General features: G+C 38.8%; 1 protein-coding gene across 3 annotated transcripts in view; it reads left to right on the plus strand.

The window, feature by feature from the left end:
* CUL2 (cullin 2) overlaps nt 1–24,540 on the plus strand; it is a 48,691-nt gene that overhangs the window by 12,653 nt on the left and 11,498 nt on the right. For 2 of the 3 annotated variants that reach the window (XM_088534021.1, XM_010215714.2), the window contains 10 exons: nt 5,928–6,033; nt 9,667–9,749; nt 16,783–16,879; nt 16,973–17,083; nt 18,371–18,533; nt 19,766–19,890; nt 21,505–21,612; nt 23,766–23,825; nt 24,200–24,328; nt 24,430–24,516. In XM_088534021.1, coding sequence (XP_088390147.1) covers nt 5,928–6,033; nt 9,667–9,749; nt 16,783–16,879; nt 16,973–17,083; nt 18,371–18,533; nt 19,766–19,890; nt 21,505–21,612; nt 23,766–23,825; nt 24,200–24,328; nt 24,430–24,516 — 1,069 coding nt within the window. Of the gene's footprint in view, nt 1–5,927; nt 6,034–9,666; nt 9,750–12,671; nt 12,759–16,782; nt 16,880–16,972; nt 17,084–18,370; nt 18,534–19,765; nt 19,891–21,504; nt 21,613–23,765; nt 23,826–24,199; nt 24,329–24,429; nt 24,517–24,540 lie in introns of all 3 variants that reach the window. The other variant, XM_088534022.1, reaches the window with a different exon arrangement.

A 24,540-nucleotide genomic window follows, 5' to 3' on the forward strand; every position in this document is an offset into this window, starting at 1 on the left:
ACCGCACACAGATCTCCAGTTCATCCTGCTTATTCCCCATGCTTCGCGCATTGGTATACAGGCATTTCAGGGAAGCAACAGAGGCCACAGGTTTCCCAGGAGGGGTGAAAGAGGACCCTCCGTGATCATTTCCTATCCTCACTTCCCCACTACCATACTCCCACTGGCCGCCATCTGACCTGGGCTGTGCGGTACCGCTTGCCGCGTCAATGTGCCACTCCCCTTCCCCCTTCTTGCCTAGTTTAAAGCCCTCCTAACCAGGTTGGCCAGCCTTTTTGCAAAGAGACGTGTGCCCCTCTTGCTAAGATGAGTACCATCGTTCCCCACTAGCTGTTGGTCATCAAACAGAGACCCATGGTCGTAGAAGCCGAAACCCTGTTGCCAGGTCCAGCGGCGCAGCCAGTTGTTTAGCTGCCATATTCGCCTTCTCCTCCTTGAGTCCATTCCCCTCGTTGGCAGAATGGAGGAGAACACCACCTGGGCACCTGTACCTTTGATGGCCATCCCTAGGGCTCTGAAGTCTTGCTTGACGTCCCTCATTTTCCCCATGGCATCATTAGCACCCACATGAATCAATAGTAGAGGATAATAGTCCGACTCCTGAACTATTCTTGGGAGCCTTTCTGTGATATCCTTTATTTTGGCCCCAGGCAAGCAGCACACCTCTCTGGATGAGGGGTCCGGTCTACATATCGGTGCCTCCGTGCCCTGCAGCGTGGAGTCACCCACGACGATCACCCGCCGCTTCTTCCGGGTGCTCCTTCTCACTTTAGGGGGAGCAGCCTTGCTGCTTGGATTAGACTGCCCCTCTGTAGAGATCCCCTTAGACGGGCCTTGGTTCAAGGCCTCCTCTATCTGATTCACATGTTCCAGGGCCTCGTACCTGTTGAACGTGGTCACCGGTGGAGGTGAGGTGGGCTGTGGAGGGGATCTTCTGCCACCTCGAGTGGGGACCCGTTTCCATTGTTGGTCGTCCCTGGAAACTGTTAAGTCCACCCCCTCTACCCTAGGGCAAGAGGGCACTGGACTTTCTGACTGAATTGGGGAGTTCTGAGGGTCGCTTTCCTGGGAAGACTGCAGCACGCAGCTCCACCAGTCGATTTCCCTTTCGCATTCCCTGATGGCCCTCAGCCTTTCTACCTCCTCCTTTAGCTCCGCCACCAGGCTGAGCAGGTCATCCACCTGCTCACACCTAAGGCAGGCTGTGCTTTCGCCACTCCCCGGTAACATGGAGAGGCCCAGGCATTCCCCGCAGCCAGCAGCCTGGACCGCTGCATGTTTCTGTGGCAGTTCAGTCTGGGTCGCCACAGTCTTCCTGGCGGAAGCTCTCTGCCGAGTGGAGACCATGTCTTTACCTGACCCTTACTCCCTGACCCCTGCCTGCGCAAACTGCCGCGCTAACTGCCGCGCCACGCCCTCCCTGGCGCGCCACGCTCTGTTTGCCCGCTCTGTTCGCCGCGCTCCTGGTCGCTCGCGCTCCCTGGGGGCAGCTTTTAAATTCCCGCCTGCCCTGCCGGCTCCGCCCGCGCTGAGTCAGAGCCGCCTCTGGCCGGGAGCTCAGCACTGCCCGCACGGGGGTCGGCGCTGGGGCTGCCTCTCGCTCTGTTGTTCGCCTCTAGACAAGGAGCTCCGGGACGAGCGTCCGCTCCAGAGCCCTGCCCTTCGAAATCTGTCATCATCATTCATATAGACCACTTGTGTCTGATGCTGCAGTGCCAAATTTATTGGTGCTAACCATCCTGTCACTGAAGCAGTTCACAGCACTAGCTGTTCATCTGTAAGGAGGGCCCTGTACTGAAGTGTGCAGTTGAATCAGTGTGTTGGCTTCAAGTCTTAGAGATACTTCGGCAAAAATGCACTCCCTTCTTGTAGAAGGCGATATTTGCTCTTGGGTCTGTTCTTCTCTGGTAAGTGTTTGAGCAGCAGGGACTGGAGAAGGGGGGAAACTTCTTCCTTGTTGCTGTTCTGAAAATTTTCTGGAGATGGCAGCTGTTCTCAGTTGCTCTCTTGTTGTTCTTGTTAGTAGCAATGGCTTCCAGGAGGGCTCTCATGGAAGAGAGATGAGTCATTCTCTTTTACTTTATAAGATGAATGTAATGCTTAAATTTAAGCAGCTGTTGGATGCTTCCTGGCTGCTTCAGTCTTTCCAACTGAGTGTGTTGTTGTTCAGCGGAATTTGGTAGCTCCTTCAGGGCGCTCACTCATGTACCATTTGCTGTCCTGTGGCTTAGTTAAGGACTGCTTAAAGAAGCTAAGCCTAACTTCATCCTGTTTTGTTCAGTACCTTGAAGTACTTTGTGAAAACTGTCCTTTGTAGTGAAAACAAAAGGACTGCTTTTACTGTTTGGTCTGTAATCATAGTAGGCTCTTTCTTCCCCCCTGCACAGTTTTTGCTCTAATGTGAAGTAGGCTATAAACCTTCTAATTTTTTTCTTTTTTTTCCCCCTTGAATTAGATCATCTAAAAACTTCTTAAAGTAGCTCGTAACCTTTGGTGTAATTTGTGTTTTAATAATCCTTTCTTCTTTTTGTCTTAGAGATTTCGCAAAATCTCTTAAACATTTTTTTTTGTCTTTTAGTGTGGTTGTATGCCACATCTGCACATGCGGATTATTTAAAAACATGAATAAAATGGCTAATTCTTGTTATACTGTGACATGTCTATTTATAGCTTTGTCACATAGTTAGTAATTGCTGATGTCTACCTGTTCTGTGGCTTTCAAACCAATGTAATTGTGAAAATGGTAGTTGGAAGGGAAAAACCTTGAAAACCAAACTGGATACTTCTGAAATCTGACTCAAAACTAGTCCTAAGTAGGTCATTAGTTAATTGGGTTTTTTTTTTTTTTATTTTATTGGCTCTTGCACATGTGAAATGATGTTGTTAGAATAGGTTTTCATTTCTGTATCTAGGCACTTGCAGTACTTCTACACATTATTAGCAGTGTGTTTTAGGTATAAATTTCTTAAAGGTTTTTTTTCTCAGTACTTCGTATTTTCTTCTGCTAAGAACTGCATTGATGTGTCATTTTGAAGATCCACATAGCAGGCAATTATATAGGTAGCTGGTTGTTGTATTGACCCTTTTTATGCACAAACTATAGTGTTAACATGTTGCTCTAAACTCAAGATGGAATATTTTAGCTGTTCTGTTGTTTTTTTGCTTCATAATCTACAGAAACTAACAATGGATCATATATAATATTGCAGTGTCAATTAAGATTTTTACTTTTATGGAATATTTTTATTGCCCTAGGAGATGTTGCTTAAAGACAAACAAAATAAGTTATCAAAATTTACATCAAAAAGTCTCACTGTGTAGAAGGGAGGTTTAAAACAAACAAACAAAAGATGGTTATCCAAAAGTTTCTTCCTTGTCTTTGGAGAGCTTTCAAAGGAGGAAAAAATCTAAATAGAAGGCAGGTATCCCTTTTTGCTGCCTTTTTTTTTAAAGTGCTTCTAGAAACATGCTTTGTCATATGTGTTACCATTTCATTGATTGGTTAAAACAAAAGACATAAGTTATTTGAGGCTTATTGTAGAGGGAAAAAAACAAGAAGGAGCTCTCTTGAGGCAGGTGAGAGCTTGGTGTTATTCAAACAAAATTTCACAATGTCCATCTTGCCAATTGTTTCTTACAATGCGTAATTCAATGCATAATTCAAACTCTTACAATCAGATTAAATGTTGGAAGAAGGGAAAAAAAAAGTCCATCTGATCATTCTGACAAGGCTCTGCGAAGTTTGTATCCTCAAGGGTATTGTGGGCTGTTGGGTTGTAGAAACATTGTTTTGGGAATGCGGTTTCTGTGTTTAGAATGGTAGTTTGCGGCTAAATTACACCTTGGCTGATCTAAAAATACCAAATACATGAAAATTACCATGTAAACTGGTACTGAATACCAAGAATTAGCTCCCATTCTGCTTGTTAAATGAATGTTTTCATTTTTTTCCCCAAGTTCTTTGTCGAAGGACTTAGATTATTAGTTTGTTGAATTACCAAATCCTGAATCTGAAAAAAATATCTATAATATCTATACTTCTGTACCAGACATTTTTTCTGATATTGCTAGTTTAGATGGAACATTCCTTTGGTATTCCATTTGGAAGTGGAGCTGTGTTATCTTGTGTCACTCTTCTAAGCTCTGAACTTTTAAATATCTTTCTGGGGTGAAATTGTCCTTAACAGAGAAGCAGAAATGCTTCCCCCCCACCCCGTAATGTGAGGTTGCTGGTGGTCACAGAGCAGCTTGAGGTTCTCTGTGTGTCTGAAAGTAGGTTAGGAGCTGTCTTGTGCTCTGGCACCACAGCGTTACCACAACCCTTCATTCTTTTGACTCTGTGCTGTCCTCAAATCTTTCAAGTTCACAGATTCCTGTAGTGCTTTTTTTTTTCCTTGCTGATTATTTGCCTTTCTCCCAAAATGTTCAGATATAACAGTTTGGAATGACCTCTGAAGTCTGGGTCTTGAAGCCTTTCAGTAATCTTTGGTGCTAATCAGATCTGAATTTTTAAAGATTTCAGTCTTAGGTGGTGGACTTTGACATAACAAGTATTGTAAACATAGTTATGGAAATTAGTATTATAAATTTTCCCCCAGTTATCTTTTCAAGAGAGAAAAAGCATTTCAGTCTGAAGGCTAGTTATTCATTTTAAAAAAATACTGAGGATTAAGAGGGACATAATATCACTTTTTTTTTTTTAAGCAAAACAACAAAACACATGCAGTAGTAAATTCCAAAAGAATATATTTATAACATTTCTTACGTATAACTGTTTATGAAACTAATGATGTAATTTTTTGTTACCATTAAAACTCAAAGTGTAACTATCTGCTAGTTGCAGTTACACTGAACTGTGTGACATAACTAATAAAAATTGACCCTGTAAAAATTGACCATTTTTGGATTACACAGATCTGTTCTCAGACTTCTAGAGCAGGTGAATGTCTCGTGTAAGGCTCAGTTAATCTTCGAATTGACTAGACAAGGCCTCCGAAACAAGGATTTCGCCTCAAAATGACAGATGTTTTTCCTCAACAGATTTTCTGCCTCTGTACTCCTGGAAGAACCATTTAGCTTCTCTGAGTGCTTTCTTTGTTAAGAAAATAGTTTGACTTCTACTTGCATGTTCAGAATGTAATTCTGAATACTGGTAGTAAAATAAATACAGTATGAGTTAATTTATTCTGCAGTCTTTCATTTTAGGTTATGAATCACTGGGCTGTGTGTTGTCTTGTGCGTGTAACACAACAAAATTTTCAAATATTTTCGATAATCACTGCATTTTAATCATTATGAAAGTTCCCATTTGAGAAACTGAAGATGCATGAGTTAAACGGGGAGGCTTGTATAAAATGTTTCTCCCCACCCAGCAGAAAATGCATTCTTAGCTTTGGATCTGAATGACTGGTTCTGGTTTCCGTGGAATGGTGAAACAATAGTTGCATATATCGTTGTGCCTGATGTAAAGCCAGTAGTGTCTTTGTCTGAGAGAAATGCAAAATAATAAACAATACAGTTAGGGGAAAATACTTTTGATGTAAACAACAGGAACTTTTTTTTTTTCTGCAGTTAAAAACAAATCATTGCTTGGAATTTTAGCAGCTGTTTTGCATATGCATGGATGAGTAATATGGGCGAGCATGTTGCAAGGCTAATTCTTCCAAGTATATCACTTGCCTATCAAAAAATGCTGAAAGTTTAATATCTCAATTACTGGTACTGGTTTAATATGATGTAAGATCAAGAGATCATTATGTATATATTACATCATGTATCAAGCCTATCTGTGTTTTCAGAATTTTCTAAAGATAGTGATAGTATTAATTTTAAAAAGGTTATCTTTTATGCTACTGAAGATTCTGCATTTCTGGTTTTAGACTGATTTTTTTTATGTTCTTTTAATTAGAATGTCTTTATTTTGGTAGGTACCTCAATACACAGTTTATTAAGAAGAACAAATTGACTGAAGCTGATCTTCAGTATGGCTATGGAGGGGTGGATATGAATGAACCGTTGATGGAAATAGGAGAGGTAGGTGTCTCTGAAAGTAGCAGTGAATAGAAAGTGTGTTCTGTTGTGCTCCTTTTTCCTTCTTTACTTTTTCTGTCCAAATTTTGATTTTTCTGCATCACAGAAACTGAATAGGTAGATAAACATAGAAGATGTAAGCACTGAATCCCCCAGAAAATCCAGTTACAGATTAGATGTGGAAAAATATATTGTGACCTTTGTGTGGGAAAAATTTAAACAAGTCCAGAAACTGGAGAACTATTTTCAAGATGTGATGCTAGATGCTATTGTGCAAAAATTGGTGGTTTATTGCATGACACCGCTGTCTAGAACATCTCTTGACAAGGTGTTATCTTTTTGGAAGCCTGTAAAATACTACTTTTAAACTTATATTTTTTGATGTAAAAGTTGAACCCTTTTTTTGAGATGAGGGCCTGCTGCAGTACTGCACATTGTGTCTTCTAGTGCAAACTGTCTTGTGCTTGCATTGTAGCAGCTCAGTTTGAGGCTACAGAGGAAAGAAAATAGACATTTTATGGATTTAAGTATCATATGTGGGTTTAGGTTTTTTTTTTTTTTTTTTTTTAAGCCTCTTGAAAGTAATTTGGGACAAACAAGGGTGTTGACAACTGTATTAACTAATATTAAGTTGTAAAAGCTGAGGGTCACTTTTAAATATCTGGGGGAAAAAAAGGTCCCAAGTAGTGGAATATTTTGGCACATTATTACATGTGCTTTAGGTATGCTTAAGTGAAGCATATATATTTACTTCGTGGTACAACAGTAGCCATGAAATTACAATGATAAGGAAGTAAAATGAAAAGACAAATTAACAGTAAAAGAAAAGGTTTTTCAAAATGGAAAGAAGATTTAGAATATCTTTAAGCAGATTTTGGAAACAGCTCTGCAGTCCGAATCAGAACAAAACCACGATGAAGAATGCAGTTAAATAGAAAGTTTTCTTTTGAATACTTGTCTGTCTGTTTACTTTGTGTCTGTGCATATGCATGTTGCTATTGGCGATTATATCTTGTTCTAGCATCATCTATAGTGGTGTATTTTTATTTCCTTTCCTCTCTGCCCTTTTTTCTAAAGGAAAATGAACAACTCTCCCTCTTGAGGTTTGGAAAGCTATACAATACTCCCTCCCCCACTGCAGTGTTAAACTTGACCTGTCAGTGGTCACTGTTCTTGCAGCTCTTGAATTTCCTCACTGTAAGCAGATCTCTGCTCCCTTTATTCAGGAGTAGAAAGAGATGCATGAGGAAACACCTGTGTGTATTGCTGCACCATTTGTAGTGTCTTCAAAATGTCATAAACCACATTTATTATCTCCTCAGACTGAAATTTAGCTGAATCTGTCCCCACAGTTGTCTGATGTAGCTCTTGGCTCAGTGCTTGTGACCCTGTTAGTTCAGGTGCTTTTGGGGCTGGGAACAGTTTCAGGTTTGTTCTTGTAGCTGGTGATGCTGATGAGTTAGGAATCCTCCCTGTGTCAGTGCGCTGCTAAAATCTGAGGTATCTCCAGAGGATCATGGTAGCAGTTTCCTCTTCGGCCACAGCTCTCTAGCCAAGGATACATCTTCCAGAGAACAAGTAGTAAACCTGACGTGTCAGCTTTTCTGAATATTTTCCCCTCATCAAAAAAAATTCTGTCACAGAGAAATGCTAGCAGGCTTTATGGTTTTGTCAGAACCCATCACAATGTATTTCACTTAAAACAAACAAAACCACCTGTAGGATATGAACCACCACAGTTTCCTCCTTGCCTTTGTGAGGAGCACTGGGGATGCCCGACAGGTCTCTTGCGCTGATAGACTTTGTACTGGGGTCAGTGTAAGGTTCTGCTTATGCTCTTGGATGCAGCTACAGTAGCTACAGTTCCTCACCTACATCTGGGCATCAGTTAGCTGGAGTACCGCTCTCATCGCTGTAGAACCGAGGGATTTTTCTCATCTTCTTAATTTCAGAGAAGTGTTCAGAAGTCTCTGAGCTAGACAAGTAGTTTTGGGGTGTTTTTGTTTTTGTTTTGTTTTCGACAGGCAGAGTCATTATCAATGGCACATGGAGCCTTTTAAAGAAACTAGGAACTTTCTATACTGCCCTGAGGGAGAAATTTTCCAAGTTTGTGAACAGCCCTTTACAAATTTGGCTTTAAAAAAAAATTGTGAGACAAAACGTTCTGGATATTGGATCAAATTCTCCTGTTCTGTATCATCAGTCTGAGTGGAGCAGTAAGGTCAGTTCACCTATAAAGAGGGGGAAAAAAGGCTTTTGAGTTCATATATCTCATTGCAGGATTGGTCTGTCTGTAGTTTACTTGACAAGAAAATTACAACAGGCAACTTGAACTGTTTCAAACTGGCAGATTACATGTGAGAAATCCATGTCAGAGACCACATTTAAGAGACCACATTGCAGAATGAAACTACCTGAGGTCAACCCCTCAACCTTGCAGACGCAAAAAGCAGCAGTTCTTTTTCTGCAGAATTAACTGCTTTTGGAGCTCCCTCCTGGATGAGTTCCTGCTGTCCTAGTTAGGGAAACTTTTCTTCTATCTTCTCTTCTATCTTTCAGCATAGTAAGATGTTGAAAATCACTTTCCTGATAGCTTTGGTTTCATAACATCATCTGTCTTGGAATCTAGAAGCAAATCTTGCTCCTCTTTGGGCCTGCTGCTTAGACATCTGAGTCAGCTCTACCTCCCTCACATCTGTGTGCTGTATTTTAGCATGAGTGCTGGATAGTTCTGAGGGACAGAGCAGGTTTGTTTCCCTTCAACAACAGAAGTGGGTCAGATTTGATGCCTTGTCTGCAGTTAGTTGCCTGCTTCAAGTTAAAACATGCTATGAAAAAGTTTTGCTTTATAATTCTTAGCGAAGGGGCTGCGAGCTCTATCAAGGTTTGCTTAGCACTAGTACTTCTGTTCCTGTTCATTTTCAGCCTATTCTGTTTTTCCCAGTGTGCTGATGACTGGTAAGTTTTTATGTGTGGTTTTTTTTTTTTTTTTTTTTTTTGGCCCACTTTGGGGGTCACTTAAAAAATCAGACTTGGACCTACTTGAGAAAACTCTTTTGAACAGCTATAACCCAAGAGTTTATTAAAATGGTATGCATTGTGAGTAAATACCTTATCCACAAGAGTTTGAAGTCTTCAAGCTCACTTGGCTGATGGCTCTTAAGATGCTCCCAGGACAGAGTCACCATCACTATTCATCTACAATTCCTAGTGAGAGGAGTATTTGAATTTGATTCAAGTCAAGATATTAGCTTGCCAATGTCTAAGCTATGTACTACTGACTTTGGAGGCCTTCTATGTGCCTTGCATATAAGGGTCTTTTAGACAGACCTCTTAGCAGCTGGCCAGGACATGTTCCTTATTGTCAACTAGTTCTTGTTTTATTGTAATTTGTTAGCAATATTGGTGATAATTCGGAATGAGTCTATCCTTGAGAATTCCGCCTAGTTTTAATAAAAAGTAGATAAGATTGGCAGATTTTGGGGCAAGGGGCTGTTTGCAAACAAAGGAATTTTTAAAGGAGAGGGGAAAAAAAGGCATTTAATGTCTTGCGTTTAAAATCATGAATTTTTGTTTGGTTTTGTTTTTGACAATGTGTACTTGTTAATGTATGCTTGTGGTATTGTGTCCTGACAGCTAGCCCTTGATATGTGGAGAAAACTAATGATTGAACCACTGCAGGCTATCCTCATTCGAATGCTCCTCCGGGAAATAAAAAAGTGAGTGTTTGATTATTTTTTGCCCTTACAGTGCTAAGGTTATTGCACTTGTTTACTTTGAAAAGCCTGCAAACTTTGACCATACTTCTCCATTTTGCTCGAAGATAGCTTTTTGCCCTAACGACATTATTTTATGAATTTCTGTAGTGGTTGCCACTGAACTGCAGTTTACATGTGTAGAAAATATGCAGAAAAGAGCCCAGTTAATTCAGTAACCCAGGGGAAGTGCTCTCTTCTTCCTCAGCAGCCACTCTTACCAGTTTGAGTGGGGAATAGCTGAGATGATTATCCAGGGCCCAGAGGGCAACTCTGCCCTTTTCTTGCCCGGATGCCGTTTGCCGATGGTTTCTGTGCTGCCTGTAAACATGGGGACCAGAGCTCCTGCAAGGGCTTTATTGGAGCCAGAAAAGCTTTTGCTTTCTGTGGGACCCAGAGCAGCTCTTGGCCATCTGCCAAGAAAACTTAACTTTTCTGGCTTTTTATTGCTCAGATAAGTGACTACTTCAATATTTTACTTAACATTCTTGATTCTTGAGTTGTGAAATGGGTATCTTTACTGTTTGTGCTTTGAGGAAATTTATTTCTGAAAGTCTTTGTCACTTTTAAACAGAGTCCTTTGTAATTACAGAGTAGTCACAGCTGTAGTATCCCAGCTTAGGACTCTTAGCTTAGATCTTAAATTACTTATCAGTCATGGATTTCATAACTTTAGTGTTTATAGTAGTAAATTCAATCAATTTTTGCTTCTCTGCTGTTAGCTAAATTAACTCTGAACCTGCCTGGTGACTGGGCTTTTCTTACGTGATTGGGTGCCTCAGTGACTCAGGTGAACAGGCTTAACCCAGGTAAACTGAAAGAATGAGGTAGTCTGCATGACTGAGGTGCCCTGCGCATGCCAAAAAGAGACAGTCAAAAGATTTTATATGAGGCCACATCTGGAGTATTGTGTCCAGTTCTGGGCTCCACAGTACCAAGAGGGATGTGGAGCTGCTGGAGAGAGTCCAGCACTGGGCTACAAGGATGATCAGGGGCCTGGAACATCTGCCCTATGAGGAGAGGCTGAGGGAGCTGGGCCTGTTCAGCCTGGAGAAGAGAAGGCTGAGAGGGGATCTAATCAGTGTCTATATGTGTGTATATATATATATATATATATATATATATATATATTTTCTTTCTGAATTCAATTTTGAAGGCTTATTTTAATTGATATGTTGACCTTCTAAGATGCTGCTTCTGAAGCTAGAAAGTGCTGATTAGCTTTCAGTCACTGATCCATGCTTCCCTTGCAGTCACTGCTAATACTGCTTCCTCCGTGTATTTACTTTAACAATTCCACTACAGCCAAATGAGGAATCCTTCATCAGTGGTGAAGAAAATCCTCCTTTGCTGCATCAAGCAAAGTAAAATCTCACAAACATTTTGACTAATCTGTGTATTTTGTTTCAGGGGGTTAAGGAGGAAATCTGTGCTAGATGTTTTTTAAACAAACTTCTCATGTCTGTTAAGTGATGGAATGTATTTGTTTGAGGCTGACTATGGACCTGCCAAGGGTATGCAAGCCAGGACTCTCACTGGCTGCATGGAGCCTAATAGGTCCTGAGATTATACCAAGGTGATGCTATTTGTGATTAAAGCATTTGGAAAGTTAAAAAAACAAACAAAACAAAGTCATTCTTAAGTTGTGGCTGGGTTTGTTTACTTTTTCTATATTATTAATGTTTTTTTGTGCATTCTCAAGTTATTTCCCCTCTGTTTCTAAAGATACAGAATTAGTAATTTGCATCAGGTTTGTTGTAGTCACTTTTTGATTTGCATGTCTATATAAGACAGAACTTAGTATATTAACTCATCTTTTTGGTATTATGAAGTGTAGAGATTGCTTCTGAAATCCTTAGGATTGCTCTTCTATGAAGCAGTATTGTTTTTTTCCTATGACTCTGTGTGAAGTCTGCAAGAGAATTTTAAAGACTTGTGCAAACAGTTGGTAACTGTCTTTAACACTGAGTTTAGCAATTCAATGAAAAAAAACCATGACTTTGAAGAAATAATTATTACTAAGTTACACATAGCAGAAGTACAAGACTGCATGGGAAGGTGGTTTTGTTGAGATTATTTAATAAAATTACTAATACAGAAATGTATATGTAAGCAGATACAGCCCCACCTCAATTAGGTGCCTTCTTAGGTGTAGTGCTTAAACATGTGCATGGTTTAATTCATTAAACTTTCTTTTACAAAGAATTTATAATAGGGCAATAGAACTTCATATACTATGCAAAATATTCTCTTTATAAACAACATCATTCTGCATGTGTTGCATACACAGGTATGTTTGTGCTGGACAAGGTGGGGAGAGCGCAGCTACAAACTTTGCTTTCAGCTTTTGTTTTATGAATATATTTAACTGGAATTTAAAGAAGAATTCTTGCTCAAGATATAAGCTCATATACCTGCAAGAAGCCATAAACTTATAGAGTACATTATGTTAAAATTAGCACAATGAAATACAAGTAGTGCCTTAGATTCAGATAAGCGAGAAAGCTAAACTGGTTTAGAAGTTTGCTGGTGCTGCAAGTAGCAGGCCTCACTCTTGTCCCTTTCTTGTGCTGCCTTTGGTGCTTGTCTAATCCTGGAGTGAGCCAATGGAACTGCTAATAAGACAGCTAATAAGTTCTGTGCGTTGCTTTCTTGGCTTAATATTTCCCTGGATTGGCATGAGGAATCACTTCAGCAAAGGATTAGACAAGTGCCAAAACGAAGTGAGAGTTGAGGAGACTTGTGGCCGTGAGTGAAAGGGAGCAGGATTTGCCACCTTGACGGGCAGGGAGTTGTTAAATCACTTAAGCCTGTCTGTCTGACTGCGCTCTTCTTTATATATATATATATATTTAATATAACACACTTTCTTCCCCCTCCCTCTAGCCCAAGCACTCCTTCTACAAGGCAAGCTGAATATCAACTTACGCATTTTTGTTTCAACACAACAGGAAGCCGACAAGATGACAAATTGTGAGAACTCATATATGAAATTCTTAAACAGAAGTAATTCAAAAATTATTCAAGTTTTAGCCCAAATGACAGTGTGATTAGTGCAGACTAACCAGAAGAGATGTGTTTACTAAAGATAACTAACACTCTTTAACTGAAACTGTTCTTGTCTAAGCTGATAAATAATTTTAATAATCCACAGAAGGGAAATCTACTAGAAGTTAGCAACCTTTTAAAATATTCTAAACAGGATAGTCTAGTTTACAGTGAGGTCTATATTTTATTTGGCTTGATTGGCCTTTGGCCTGATACAATAGAACACAGTTTTAAATGGTGAAAACTTTATTTAAAACCATACATACTACTGTATCTTGAACTTTGAATATATTTATATATGGATGTAGTAGCACACTGCAATATGTGCAATCACTGCAAGCTTTAATCTTGAAATAGGGGCAAATTGTAGTTGATATAAACTGCACGATCTCCTTGGACCTGTGTTTTGTAATGTCTCTGGGACCTGGGCGTCCTGGTGGGCTACAGCGTGACCGTGAGCCAGCAACGTGCCCTTGTGGCCCAGAAGGTCAGTGTGCCGCTGGCCTGCACTGGAACGGTGGGAAGTGACCCTGCCCCTCTGCTCAGGCCTGCTGATGCCAGCACTGGACTACCCCCTGCAAGAGGGACACGGAACTGCTAGAGAGAGTCCAGCGTAGGGCTACAAAGTGATCAGGGACTGGAGCATCCCTCCTATGAGGAGACAGTGAGAGAGCTGGGCCTATTCAGCCTAGAGAAGATGTGACTGAGGTGGGATCTTAACCAGTGTGTACAAATGCCTGAAGAGAGGGTGTCGAGATGATGGGTTCAGACTCTTCTCAGTGGTGCCTTGTGATAGGAAAAGAGGCAGCAGGCACAAACCGAAACACAGGAAGTTCCGTCTGAAGTTGAGGAGAAACTTCTTGACTGTGAGGGTGGTAGAGCACTGGAGCAGATTGCCCAGAGAGGTTGTGGAGCATCCTCTGGTGATATTGAAATCCTGTCTGGACATGATCCAGTGCAACGTGTTGTAGGCCACTCTGCTTGTGCAGTAGTGGATTAATGATCTCCAAAGGTCTCTTCTAAACTTTATCATTCTGTGACCCTGAGATTTTTGGGAGAAGAAAGAAAACGCAGACCTTGTATTGCTAGTGGTTTATCTTTTTGTGGATTATTCAATAGTTTATCTACATTCTTCATCAAATATAGCTTCGTCCTTTTGCTTCCTTCTCCTGAGATGTCCTGGGACATTCCTACTTCTCAAACTTCTCAAACGACTGCAGCCAGTCTGTAGCTGTGTGCATCCATTTTGACCAGCTTGGCTACTGCTGGTAGAAGATATGTTTAATAGAATTCCCCCTCAATGGAACCGCTAATTTGTCTCCTCCTAGTTCAGCTGATAATCTTTGACAACTGTGGTGGAAAATTTTTGAGACTTCTGTAGATTTCTACAATTTTGTTGACACTGGCCATCTGCTTTAGACATGCTTTGCAGCACAGTGCTACTTGTAAAAACAAACTTGAGGATGCTGCCAAAGTGGAAAGAGTGATAGCTTTGTGTCATATGTTGTTTGTCTTGTAAATAGTGCAGCTTTTGGTCCATGATGAAGCCCCTAACACAGTTCTGTCAATGCATTTTTGGCATCTTTGATGTAAATATATAATGCTCTCACACTGAGGAAACTATTTAACTTCTTAGAATGCTGTGAGTGTAGCAGGGGGAGGACGAAAAGGAGGAGAATGTGGCATCTGTTGTCAAGTACACAAATGGTCCTGGTCGTTGCTTTGTTTTGTATTGTTTTTCATTGTATTAAAATATGTGGTTTTAGTTAAACAATTAAAGCTGTAAAATTTTGAATGCTTTTAAAGGCAGATGAAGCTGACAGCATGTGATTAAATTTCTTTTTTTTCTTCCCCTTATGCCGAGAGTCTTGGTCCAGATGTGTCATTTGATGGACCCCCACCATTTTTTCTCCTTATCCTGAAGTGCCTTTCAGTTTTTACTCTTTTTTGTGTGCTACCTCCTCCCCAGAAGGAAGGCCACTCGCATGCTCTGCTCCTTCTCCTCATTGCCCCTGCTGCTGCGCTTGGTCCTCTTCAGCTGTGCCGTGGAGCTGCATCCCTCTCCTTTTCTCTTATACTTCTTTTTCTAAAAATACATTAACCTATGAACTCCCTAACCTGACCTGTGCAGGCCCTTCCTCTCCTCCAGCATCTGCATCCTCTAAACAGCTCCAGCACTGTGTGGAGACTGTGATGGAAGGGAAGCTGTGTGTGGTGGGATCACACCAGGGTCCAGACCCTGCCCAGGGGCTATATGCAGAGGTTGCATCTACCCTCCAGCTTACTTGGCTCCTTGGCAGCAGTTTGATGCCTGCTGTTACAGCTCTTGTCGTCTTCTGGCACTAGGTGCCACCTCTCTGATCCTATAACCTGACCCAGCAGAGCCAGAGTGAGGAGGATGTGGTTACATGTACATTAAGCAGACTTCTGTTCCACTGGTTTAACTACCACAAAGGGGAGAGCTCTCTTGCACCCCAGGGAAAAAAGAAAAGAAGATAAAGACTCTGCATCAGAGTGTGCCTTCTGGGGCAGTTACCCCTTTCCCCAGCCCAGGTGTCATGAGCCAAGCTGCGCTTGCTGTGTTCCCAAACCACAAGCTGCCAGAACTGCCCAGTGATGGCTCATAAGCTGCTTGAAAGCTCCTTCCTAGTGCTCATGGGCATAAGCCTTCAGATTTTTCACAAACTGAAATACCAAAGTTCCACAGGAACTTAAGGAAAAATTTCTTGACAGTGAGGGCGACAGAGCCCTGGAACAGGCTGCCCAGAGAGGCTGTGGAGTCTCCTTCTCTGGAGATCTTCAAAACCCACTTGGATGCCACCCTGTGCCACGTGCTCTAGGTTGACCCTGCGTGTGCAGTGGGGTTGGACTAGATGACCTCTAGAGGTCCCTTCCAACCTTAAGCACTCTATGATTTTAGAATACAGCAGTATTTAAAAAGCATGCATAATTAAGAATGTTGTAGACACCTGGATATGATCTGATGTATATAATGAAGACTGCTGGTGTGGTTGCCTAGGTAAAGTTCCTAGCTCATGGGCAGCCTCTGTGGTTTCTTTAGTAGTTTCCAAACAAAATGAATGAAACATCAAGTGTTTTCTCCCTCATTCTGCACCAGCCTAAGGGGACTGAAAGAGAAAATTATTCCTTTAACTGGCTATCCTGTACCAGCAGCAGTTTCTAATAAAGATTTTTTTTGTCTTTTTCAGTGTAAAATTTTATATGTTTTTATACATATATATGCATATATATGTATGTGAAGGAAAAGCTCTTTGAAAGGGCAGTAATTAATGTTAAAGTATAAATATACTTTAAAATTTAATATGTCTTTTAGTCTTGTTTGCAAGTAGGAGTTAAGAAATACTGTTATTTATTTTATTTATTTAATTATTTTTGTTTTCAACTTAGTGGGTCTGAAGAGAATATTCTCTTGATTTAATTTCATTTATTTCAAGTTCAGAAATTGACCGGAAAATTAATTTTTTTTCCAAGTGTATGATAAAAAGTCAAATTGAAGGTGCAGCACATACATTTTGTTCTGCTTGTTGTTTCAATGTTAGATATTTGGAAATGAATGCAGTGTGCTTCCTGGTGTGATTTAGGCAAAAGTTATTTCTTGGGACAGGGAAAATATGCCTTTGAATTAATCAATGTTTAATAGAGGCTATACACATAAGAGAGTACTTTATGTATGACTACCTACATATCTCACCAATATTTTTAATATTTTACAATCTGTTAATGACTGTAAATTATCGTCTCAACAATTGATGTATACAGGAAAGAGCAATGAGTGGATTTTTATTTTAAGAATAATTGTATTAATTTCTTTACCAATATCAGCAGAAGAATTTTTTTTTATGTGATGTAATGGGGTTTCATTAGCTTATCAAATTAGTTGCCTTAAATGCCTATATTCTCATGAATTTCTGTTTTGTCTTTATTTCAGTGACCGCTGTGGAGAAGACCCAAACCAGAAAGTAATCCATGGGGTTATTAACTCCTTTGTTCATGTTGAACAGTATAAGAAAAAGTTCCCCCTAAAGGTAATTACACATTTGTGATTTATGTTTTTAATTGTTTATGTTAATCTGGTGTCAACATTATTTGTCCTTTTTAAAAAAAAATCTCCTTCTTAGTTTTATCAGGAAATTTTTGAGTGTCCTTTTCTGAATGAAACAGGGGAGTATTATAAACAAGAAGCTTCGAATTTGTTGCAAGAGTCAAATTGCTCACAGTACATGGAGAAGGTAAGAGATTCTTCTATATGCTTGCAGTAACAGTAAGTTAAAATGTAAAGTTGCCACTTGTTCTTTGTTGAATGCTTGCTTGCATTTGGAGATTATTTTGATGGCAAGGTTAATTTAAATAGAAACTGTTAACCTTGCTTGTGGGTATTAGCATCAAAATATTTTATAATGGTAAATCAACATGCATTTACAATCCTTTTGTTGGTATTTTTAGATAGCAAAATAAATCTGTCAGGTTGATCAGTATGTTCCCTCATTTCCTTTTGTCTTTCTGTTTAAAATTTTGTATGTAGAGTAACATAAGATGAGAGTTTTAGTAGTTTAGTCTTTAGGAAAGACACTATTGTGGGAATGCTACAGAGCATTTTTTTTAAAATTGTCTACTCTGGCAGTCTTTTGTTTTGCTTTGTGTATGAAGCCAAGTTATGGCTAAACTACTTGGTTAGGTAATGTTGCTTTTAACATGGGTTAAAATATCTACGACTTAGTTGAAAAAGCAGAGATCAATGTAATACTGGAACTGAGTTCTTAGTGGTAGGTTGTGACAAGAAAGGAAATAGAATAGTTGAAGTTTCCTAAATTGCTTTTTACCATCAGAAGTATAAGGTAGTAGTTACACACTTGAGCAAAATTTGGAGAAACTGAAGATTTCAATTAAATCACAAGAAATGAGCATTAATCTCACCTATCATTAGCTGTCTGCAGCTGCAATAATCTGTAGGCTCCCATCGTATTCACTGGGTCTAAGAACTGTTACATTAGCATCAAATGCCTTGGCTGTGATAATGTCCACTTCTCACTGGGACTGTGAAGACAGCATTTTTGCTGGCTCCAGTGTAGTTCTCTACCTTGGGCAGATGTCTACGCACAAGTGGATGTGTTTGGAACAGAGAGGTGTTCTGATAGTCACACAGTTAGATGGCAAGACAAATTGTTTCAGAAGGATCCTCAGGAGGATTAAGAAGAATCGAGAAAAAATGGGAAGGCAATTTAGAGTTGGAGGGAAGAAGGGATTTTGAAAAGAGAATTATTGAATGCTATTACATGTTTAATAAAGACTGAGCCTAGCCAATAGCTAAGTAGAAAAATGGCATTGATTCAGTAACTGCTTAATTTTAAAGAACATAGTTAATATTTCAGCATCAGGACAAGTTCTTTTTTTTTTTTTTTTTTTTTTTTTAAACTTACTTCTGTGTCTCATTCCACATAAATATGCTGTTGTCATTTCTTAATTCTAAATTCTTCTTTAGTATTTCATCTGTTCTCAGTTTGAAAACTTGCCTTTAGGTTTTAGGTAGATTAAAAGATGAAGAAATGCGATGTCGGAAATACTTGCATCCCAGTTCGTATGGCAAAGTGATCCACGAATGCCAGCAGAGGATGGTGGCTGATCACTTGCAGTTTCTACATGCAGAATGTCACAATATTATCAGACAAGAGAAAAGAAGTGGTAAGTCTCAAAGCATAACACGTTCCTGATTTTACCAATTACACACTACAGCTTTACAACCTTTCAGTGACCTCCTATGTGCTTCAGCATTTTCAAGTAAAATGTTACGTATCTGAAAAGCTTAGTTAAACCCTCAATGACACATTTCTTTTACTATATAATTGTTATTTAACTGAAAATATGCTCAAAACTTTATTTTGCTTTTTGCCCTTAACAATTTCCTTCAGCCAATACACTGTCATTGTCTTGGTCAACTTAAAAACAGCCTGAAGTTGTATGTCCTGTAGAATTAATCCTGTAGAATTAAACTTTCTTCTTGTGCTTTCATTTGTAAACCAATTGCTTTGTCTTTATAGATTTCATCAGCATTTGACAGGTCAGGGTTGTAAAATATTTGGGCTTCCTTTCATAGCTACTTTTTATTGTCCAGGGTCCTTTGAGACTTCTCTTCCCAAATCCTTTTCAAACCAGCAAATGCTTTTATAATTACACTCCTTGCCTGCATTAAAAACATATATATATATACTATATATATAATATGTGTGTGTATATATACATATATATACATAAATATATATATGCTTCATAATGTCTACATGCTCCTTACCCTTGAAAGAATGTGTGTTCTTTCATGGAAGATGGTATCTATTATTGGAAACAAGTTAATTTTTGCAGTAAAATTTATCTAGTGGTAGTGTTCTTCCTCCTGGGACTTTTGCAAGATTGATCAGAGCCTGGGCCTTTTTTTTTTTTTTTTTTTTTTTTTTTTTCATAAAAATCCATAAAAATAGTAGTTGCCTAGACATTTTCAACTTTTCTAACTTGAAAAGGATTTCCAACACACACCAGCAGAAAACAAAAAGTCAGGAAGATGATATCAAAATTGATCTGGCTAGTCAGGTGCTGCTAAGGGAGACTTGGAGAGGCAAATGGTTAAAAATAAATCAGCACAACCCTTTTCCGTAACACACCACCTTTACTTTAAGCCTCTATCCTAGAGATTGGAAGAGTGAGGTAGTCACCACCAGATTAAGTATTCAGTGAATATTTACATCAGCCATACTCTTTACTTTTCGCTTTTGTCAGTGATCCAATGAATGTTGTAAGTTTTTTTCAAAGTAGTTGGTCTTGTTCCAGTCTTTGAAAAGTTCTGTGTGAAGTTATGATACTATATTAAGTGTTGATTTTCAATGTTTCAAAACATATTCTATAAAAATGTGTTTCTGTTACAGACATGGCAAATATGTATACTCTACTTCGTGCTGTGTCAAGTGGTTTACCTCATATGATTCAGGAACTACAAAACCATATCCATGATGAGGGCCTTAGAGCAACCAGCAATCTTTCTCAGGAAAATGTGAGTTTCCTTAGGCAGCCAAAATTGCCTATCTGATTAACATTCCTCATGAAATGTTTCTTTCGCTTTTTAGTCCAGTCTGTTTCTTCAATTTTGTCTGTACAAAATTGATTTGGAACCTTATGGAGAAACTGTAGCTTCTAAAGAGCAGCCTTCGCTGTGCAGCACGTATCTGTCCTGAGGGGAGGTCGCTGCGATCTAACGGGGTGCAGCAACTCCAGCGGCATCGTTTGGGTGGTTGGGTATTGCTGTCATGGCATGTTGGTCCCTGCCCTGCATGAATTTTTCTTGACCTAAATTTTTTCTTAAGTTGTTCGTAAGTTTAAGTCAGTGACATGGGCTTTTTTGGTTCGTTAGGAACCAACGATGTTAAGTTAGTTTAATTATATTATTTGTAAAGGCCTGACATTGTGTGCTGATTTTGGTGTGGTGTTTTTGGCTAATAGCTTTGTAGTTTCGTGTTTGCATGTGAATTCCTGAAAATACTATAGCTGTTTAATTGTTGTTCTTAATTGTTCTACTAAAATGTTTTTGTTAAACTTTTTTGGATTCATGTTTGTTCAAATTATGCACTCCCATTTTTGCTTCATGCTTCTATCATTGCTGCTGGGTGTTTTGATTGTTGTTGTTTTGTTTTGTTTTTAAGGAGGGATATCACTAGGAATTATATTTGAACATTTATGCCTCCCTTTAGGATGGTAACTTTTGCCATCCAGTTTTTAGCTCTCAGAAAGTGCTTCTCTTATTGAAAATGTGAGCTGTTGCAAATGCACCTTTCTGTCGACTGCCCACTCCTGTGCAAATACTGCCAAGGGCTGGAGTATGTAGTACTCTCACCTCCAAATCGCTACCTTTGCTTAGCTTACTCTTCAGGCTGACAACATCTCCACGGGGAAGGAATGCACAGCCATGAGGGTGGTGAGAGCTCACGGTGTTATATAGATGGCTCCAAAGGTGTATTAGTTTTCTGCAGTGTGTGGATGAAGTTTTCCCTGTGCTTCCAGCACAGTTGATGGGTGCCGTGGCAGCCAGTGCGCAGACTCGCAGCCTGCGCAGGGGCCTGCAAACTCGTCCCTCCAGAGGCTCCTTTTCCTCACATGGGTAGTGCCTACACAGAGCGTTACTCTGGCGTACGTGGTACACACTAACCTGGAAATGCCCTGCACAGGAAGGTCTGAAGGGGTTGTTCTGATTTGATGTCTCCAGGGTCAAGTACGGAGGGAAAGAAACAGTTCATTTACTTCAGTAATGCGTGTTTTCTCTTGATAGCTGTACTCACATATTAGCATTAATACTCTTTGAAAGTACTTTATGATGTGATGGAAAAGAATAGGCAGCATGAGAACAATGTAGACTTCTAAATCTATGCGTTTGATAGCAGGACTGTGCATGTAACAAATAACGTACTATTTCTAAGGCATGCTTATGCACACTAATGTACCAGTAGGACTTTGCAGAAGCGATCCCCTCTAAGACTTAATTAGTAGAGTTTTTAATTTTTATCAGAAAGAATAATTAGAAAAATGTTTGACTAATTTAGATATCGTTATGTTTATGTTTAGATAATACTTTCTTGCTCAGTAATTTGCTTTCTCTATTATCTGCCTTTTTTAGATGCCAACTCAGTTTGTGGAGTCAGTTTTGGAAGTGCATAGTAAATTTGTTCAGCTTATCAACACTGTTTTGAATGGTGATCAACACTTCATGAGTGCCCTTGACAAGGTAACTTTTGCTGAAGAAATAAAAAAGGAGTTGAAAAACAAAGTGCTAGACCTTGTTTCAGGCTCAGTAGAATTCTCATGCAACTTCTATGTTTTGAAATGAAGCAGAACAAAAGAAAAAAGTTATCAAAAATTTACAGATGAAACCACATTAATATTAAAAAAAATGCTGAAAAGAAGACCTTTTTTGACCAGGAGTCAAAACATAAAGATGGAACTGACCCATTTAATGTAAAATTAAATGCAGATTAGAGAAATATACTTACTGTGTTTTCCGGGAAGTTGGACATATCTTACAGCAGTTTTGTTTATTCTTTTTCAAATTAACTACAAAGGGTTTCTGGAAACTTCTATTGCTGCTTCCATTGGTCAATAGCTAACTTTTTTCCAGGAGAAAACTGCAGTAGATTAAACAATCCTGTTTAGGGAAGGAGGCATGTTTTGGGAGGGAGCGTGTTTTTGTGCTAGGCAAAGCTGCTAAGGTATTTAAATTAGCAGTTCTAGTTAATTTCTAATGATGACAACTTAATAATTTACTCCTGCATAATATGCCTGGGCTCTTGTGGAATTTGATGGCTCCACCTGAAAGAAAAAGTACCCTCTAACTAACCCTTTTGTTGACTTTCTGCTACTTTATATATACATGTACTTTTTTTTCCTAAAAAGTGCATCTAAAATTTTCCTATCTGTATTTGCCTGCCATATTTCATGCATGCACACATTTCATTGCCCTTCTGTGTTGTTTATAGTAGTTACAGGTTTTAGGGTGTTAACCTTTGCTGAAATTCATCTAAATCTTTAATATGGAAAGACACAGTTATGAAGATAATAAAATGGATAGGCACCCTTCCTTTCTGTCATATTGAGAAAATACTTTTTTTAATATTTTAAATGCAAATGTTTATATCAGTGCCTAATACACTTCTCAGTTGCAAGTAATGTCATTTACTGGAAGATGGGTCAATATGAGATAAGCAACTATATTTGTTGGCACATAGCAATGTGCTTTTCCTCTTAAATAATTCAGTTCTTTACTTCATCCATCATTATTACAATAAATATTTAACATCTTAGCCTGTTGTCATTTTTTCAGGGTCAAAATCAAAATTGCTACTGTTCCTCCAGTATTATTACAAGAGATTGTTTTAAGCTTAAAAGAGTTTCACATTTCTTGTCAAATCATACATCCCTTTCTCATAGGGATTCTAGGAACCTGTTTCCAAATATTGGAATGTCATTGAAGCATCGTAGAAAAAATTACTTTTCAGTTCTTTATAAATATCTTTTCTGTGTATGTGCATTTCAGTTTCAACATTCATAATGTGGTATAGGAACTTAATGAAATATATTTTCTATTACACTTACCAGTTGAAATATTATTGAATTTTGAGGACCAAATCCCCAAACAGTTTAAACATAGTTCCTTCCAGAAGCAGTCAGCTAATTCGTTTCAGCCATAGTTCCTATGATCTGTGGGTTGTGATATCTTTGGTTCAGTAATTTAAAATGCTGATTTAAATGTGCTGTGTTGATTAGAGTACTGTCTTGATGATTCTGATATTTGTCATGCAGCTGCTAATTCAAACTGCTGTTAATTGCTTCCTTGTCTTTTTCCTCATGTTCAGCCTTTCTTCAATTACCACCTTATTGTACTGTACTGCTTCTAGTTTCTAAACAATAGCTCTTAATAATGTTTGTCCTCCTGTTTATCCTGTCAAAAAAAGCTCAACAAGAAAAGTTTAATTTCTTAATGTCATAAGCACCCCAATTATGTTTTTTCAAATCCAGATACAAGCTGTTAATGGAAGAATGTGCTACTGTTCAAATCTGCTTTATCTGCAATTATTTATTAAAATCCTCTTTCTTTTACATTTAAGTGTCTAACCAGAAATTAATTCTTTCTTGTTTCTCGTAATTAATTTCTGCTCTTGTACTTTTTTTCTCTTAACTTAATCTCAATTTAAAAAAAAAAATCAACACGCAAATTCACACTGAGCAGTGATTCAGACCGTTTTGATTCTTTTTCTCTGCTTTTTTTGTCTATCTGAGTTCTGTAGGGCCTTGAGTCATCTCTACCCTGAAAGTTTCTCAGTTACGTTAAAAGAACAAGTTTTAAGTGACTGTTTTTTGTCTTTGCTCTATGTTCCTGCGTAGGCTCTGACATCAGTAGTTAACTATAGGGAACCCAAGTCGATCTGCAAAGCACCTGAGTTGGTAAGACATGTACATTGTTGTAGAATGTAACAATACTGTATGCAAACACCTAAATGAATTGGCCTGATGACCATCAAATGGTTACCCATTTTTCTTACCATGTCACTCTCAGGTGTATATATTTCAGTAGTAATAACTTAACCTGCATATGCGTGTTGTGAGTAAACAAAAAGATTGTGCAGTTGTAATGTTTTATATGAAATATTTATGTAAGTGCAGTTTGCATCTTTTACCTACAAATACAGACCTTATAGCAAGAGAAGATAAAACATGAGCTATTTATGCTTTAACTTTTGTGTAAGAGTTTAGCATACTTTGGCATACATTTGTTCTCAAGCTTGACAAGTAGATTTTTTCCTTTTTTTTAATTTGAGCTGGCCAAGTACTGTGACAACTTGTTGAAGAAGTCAGCGAAAGGAATGACAGAGAATGAAGTAGAGGACAAACTCACTAGTTTCATTACTGTTTTCAAATACATTGATGACAAAGATGTATTCCAAAAGGTAATTTTGATATTCAATAAATGTTGAATAGTGAATTCAAAGTATACCTGAGAATGTGATTATTCCCTTTTTAAAATCTTCATTTCTTTTTTCTTATGCAGTTCTATGCCCGAATGCTGGCAAAAAGATTAATTCATGGTTTGTCTATGTCTATGGACTCTGAAGAAGCCATGATTAATAAACTAAAGGTAACCTATTCCTTTCTAATACAC

The sequence above is a fragment of the Tinamus guttatus genome, unplaced genomic scaffold (assembly GCF_059628265.1).
Source record: "Tinamus guttatus ecotype Peru unplaced genomic scaffold, ASM5962826v1 Tinamus_guttatus_pri_ptg000530l, whole genome shotgun sequence".
Taxonomy (NCBI): domain Eukaryota; kingdom Metazoa; phylum Chordata; class Aves; order Tinamiformes; family Tinamidae; genus Tinamus; species Tinamus guttatus.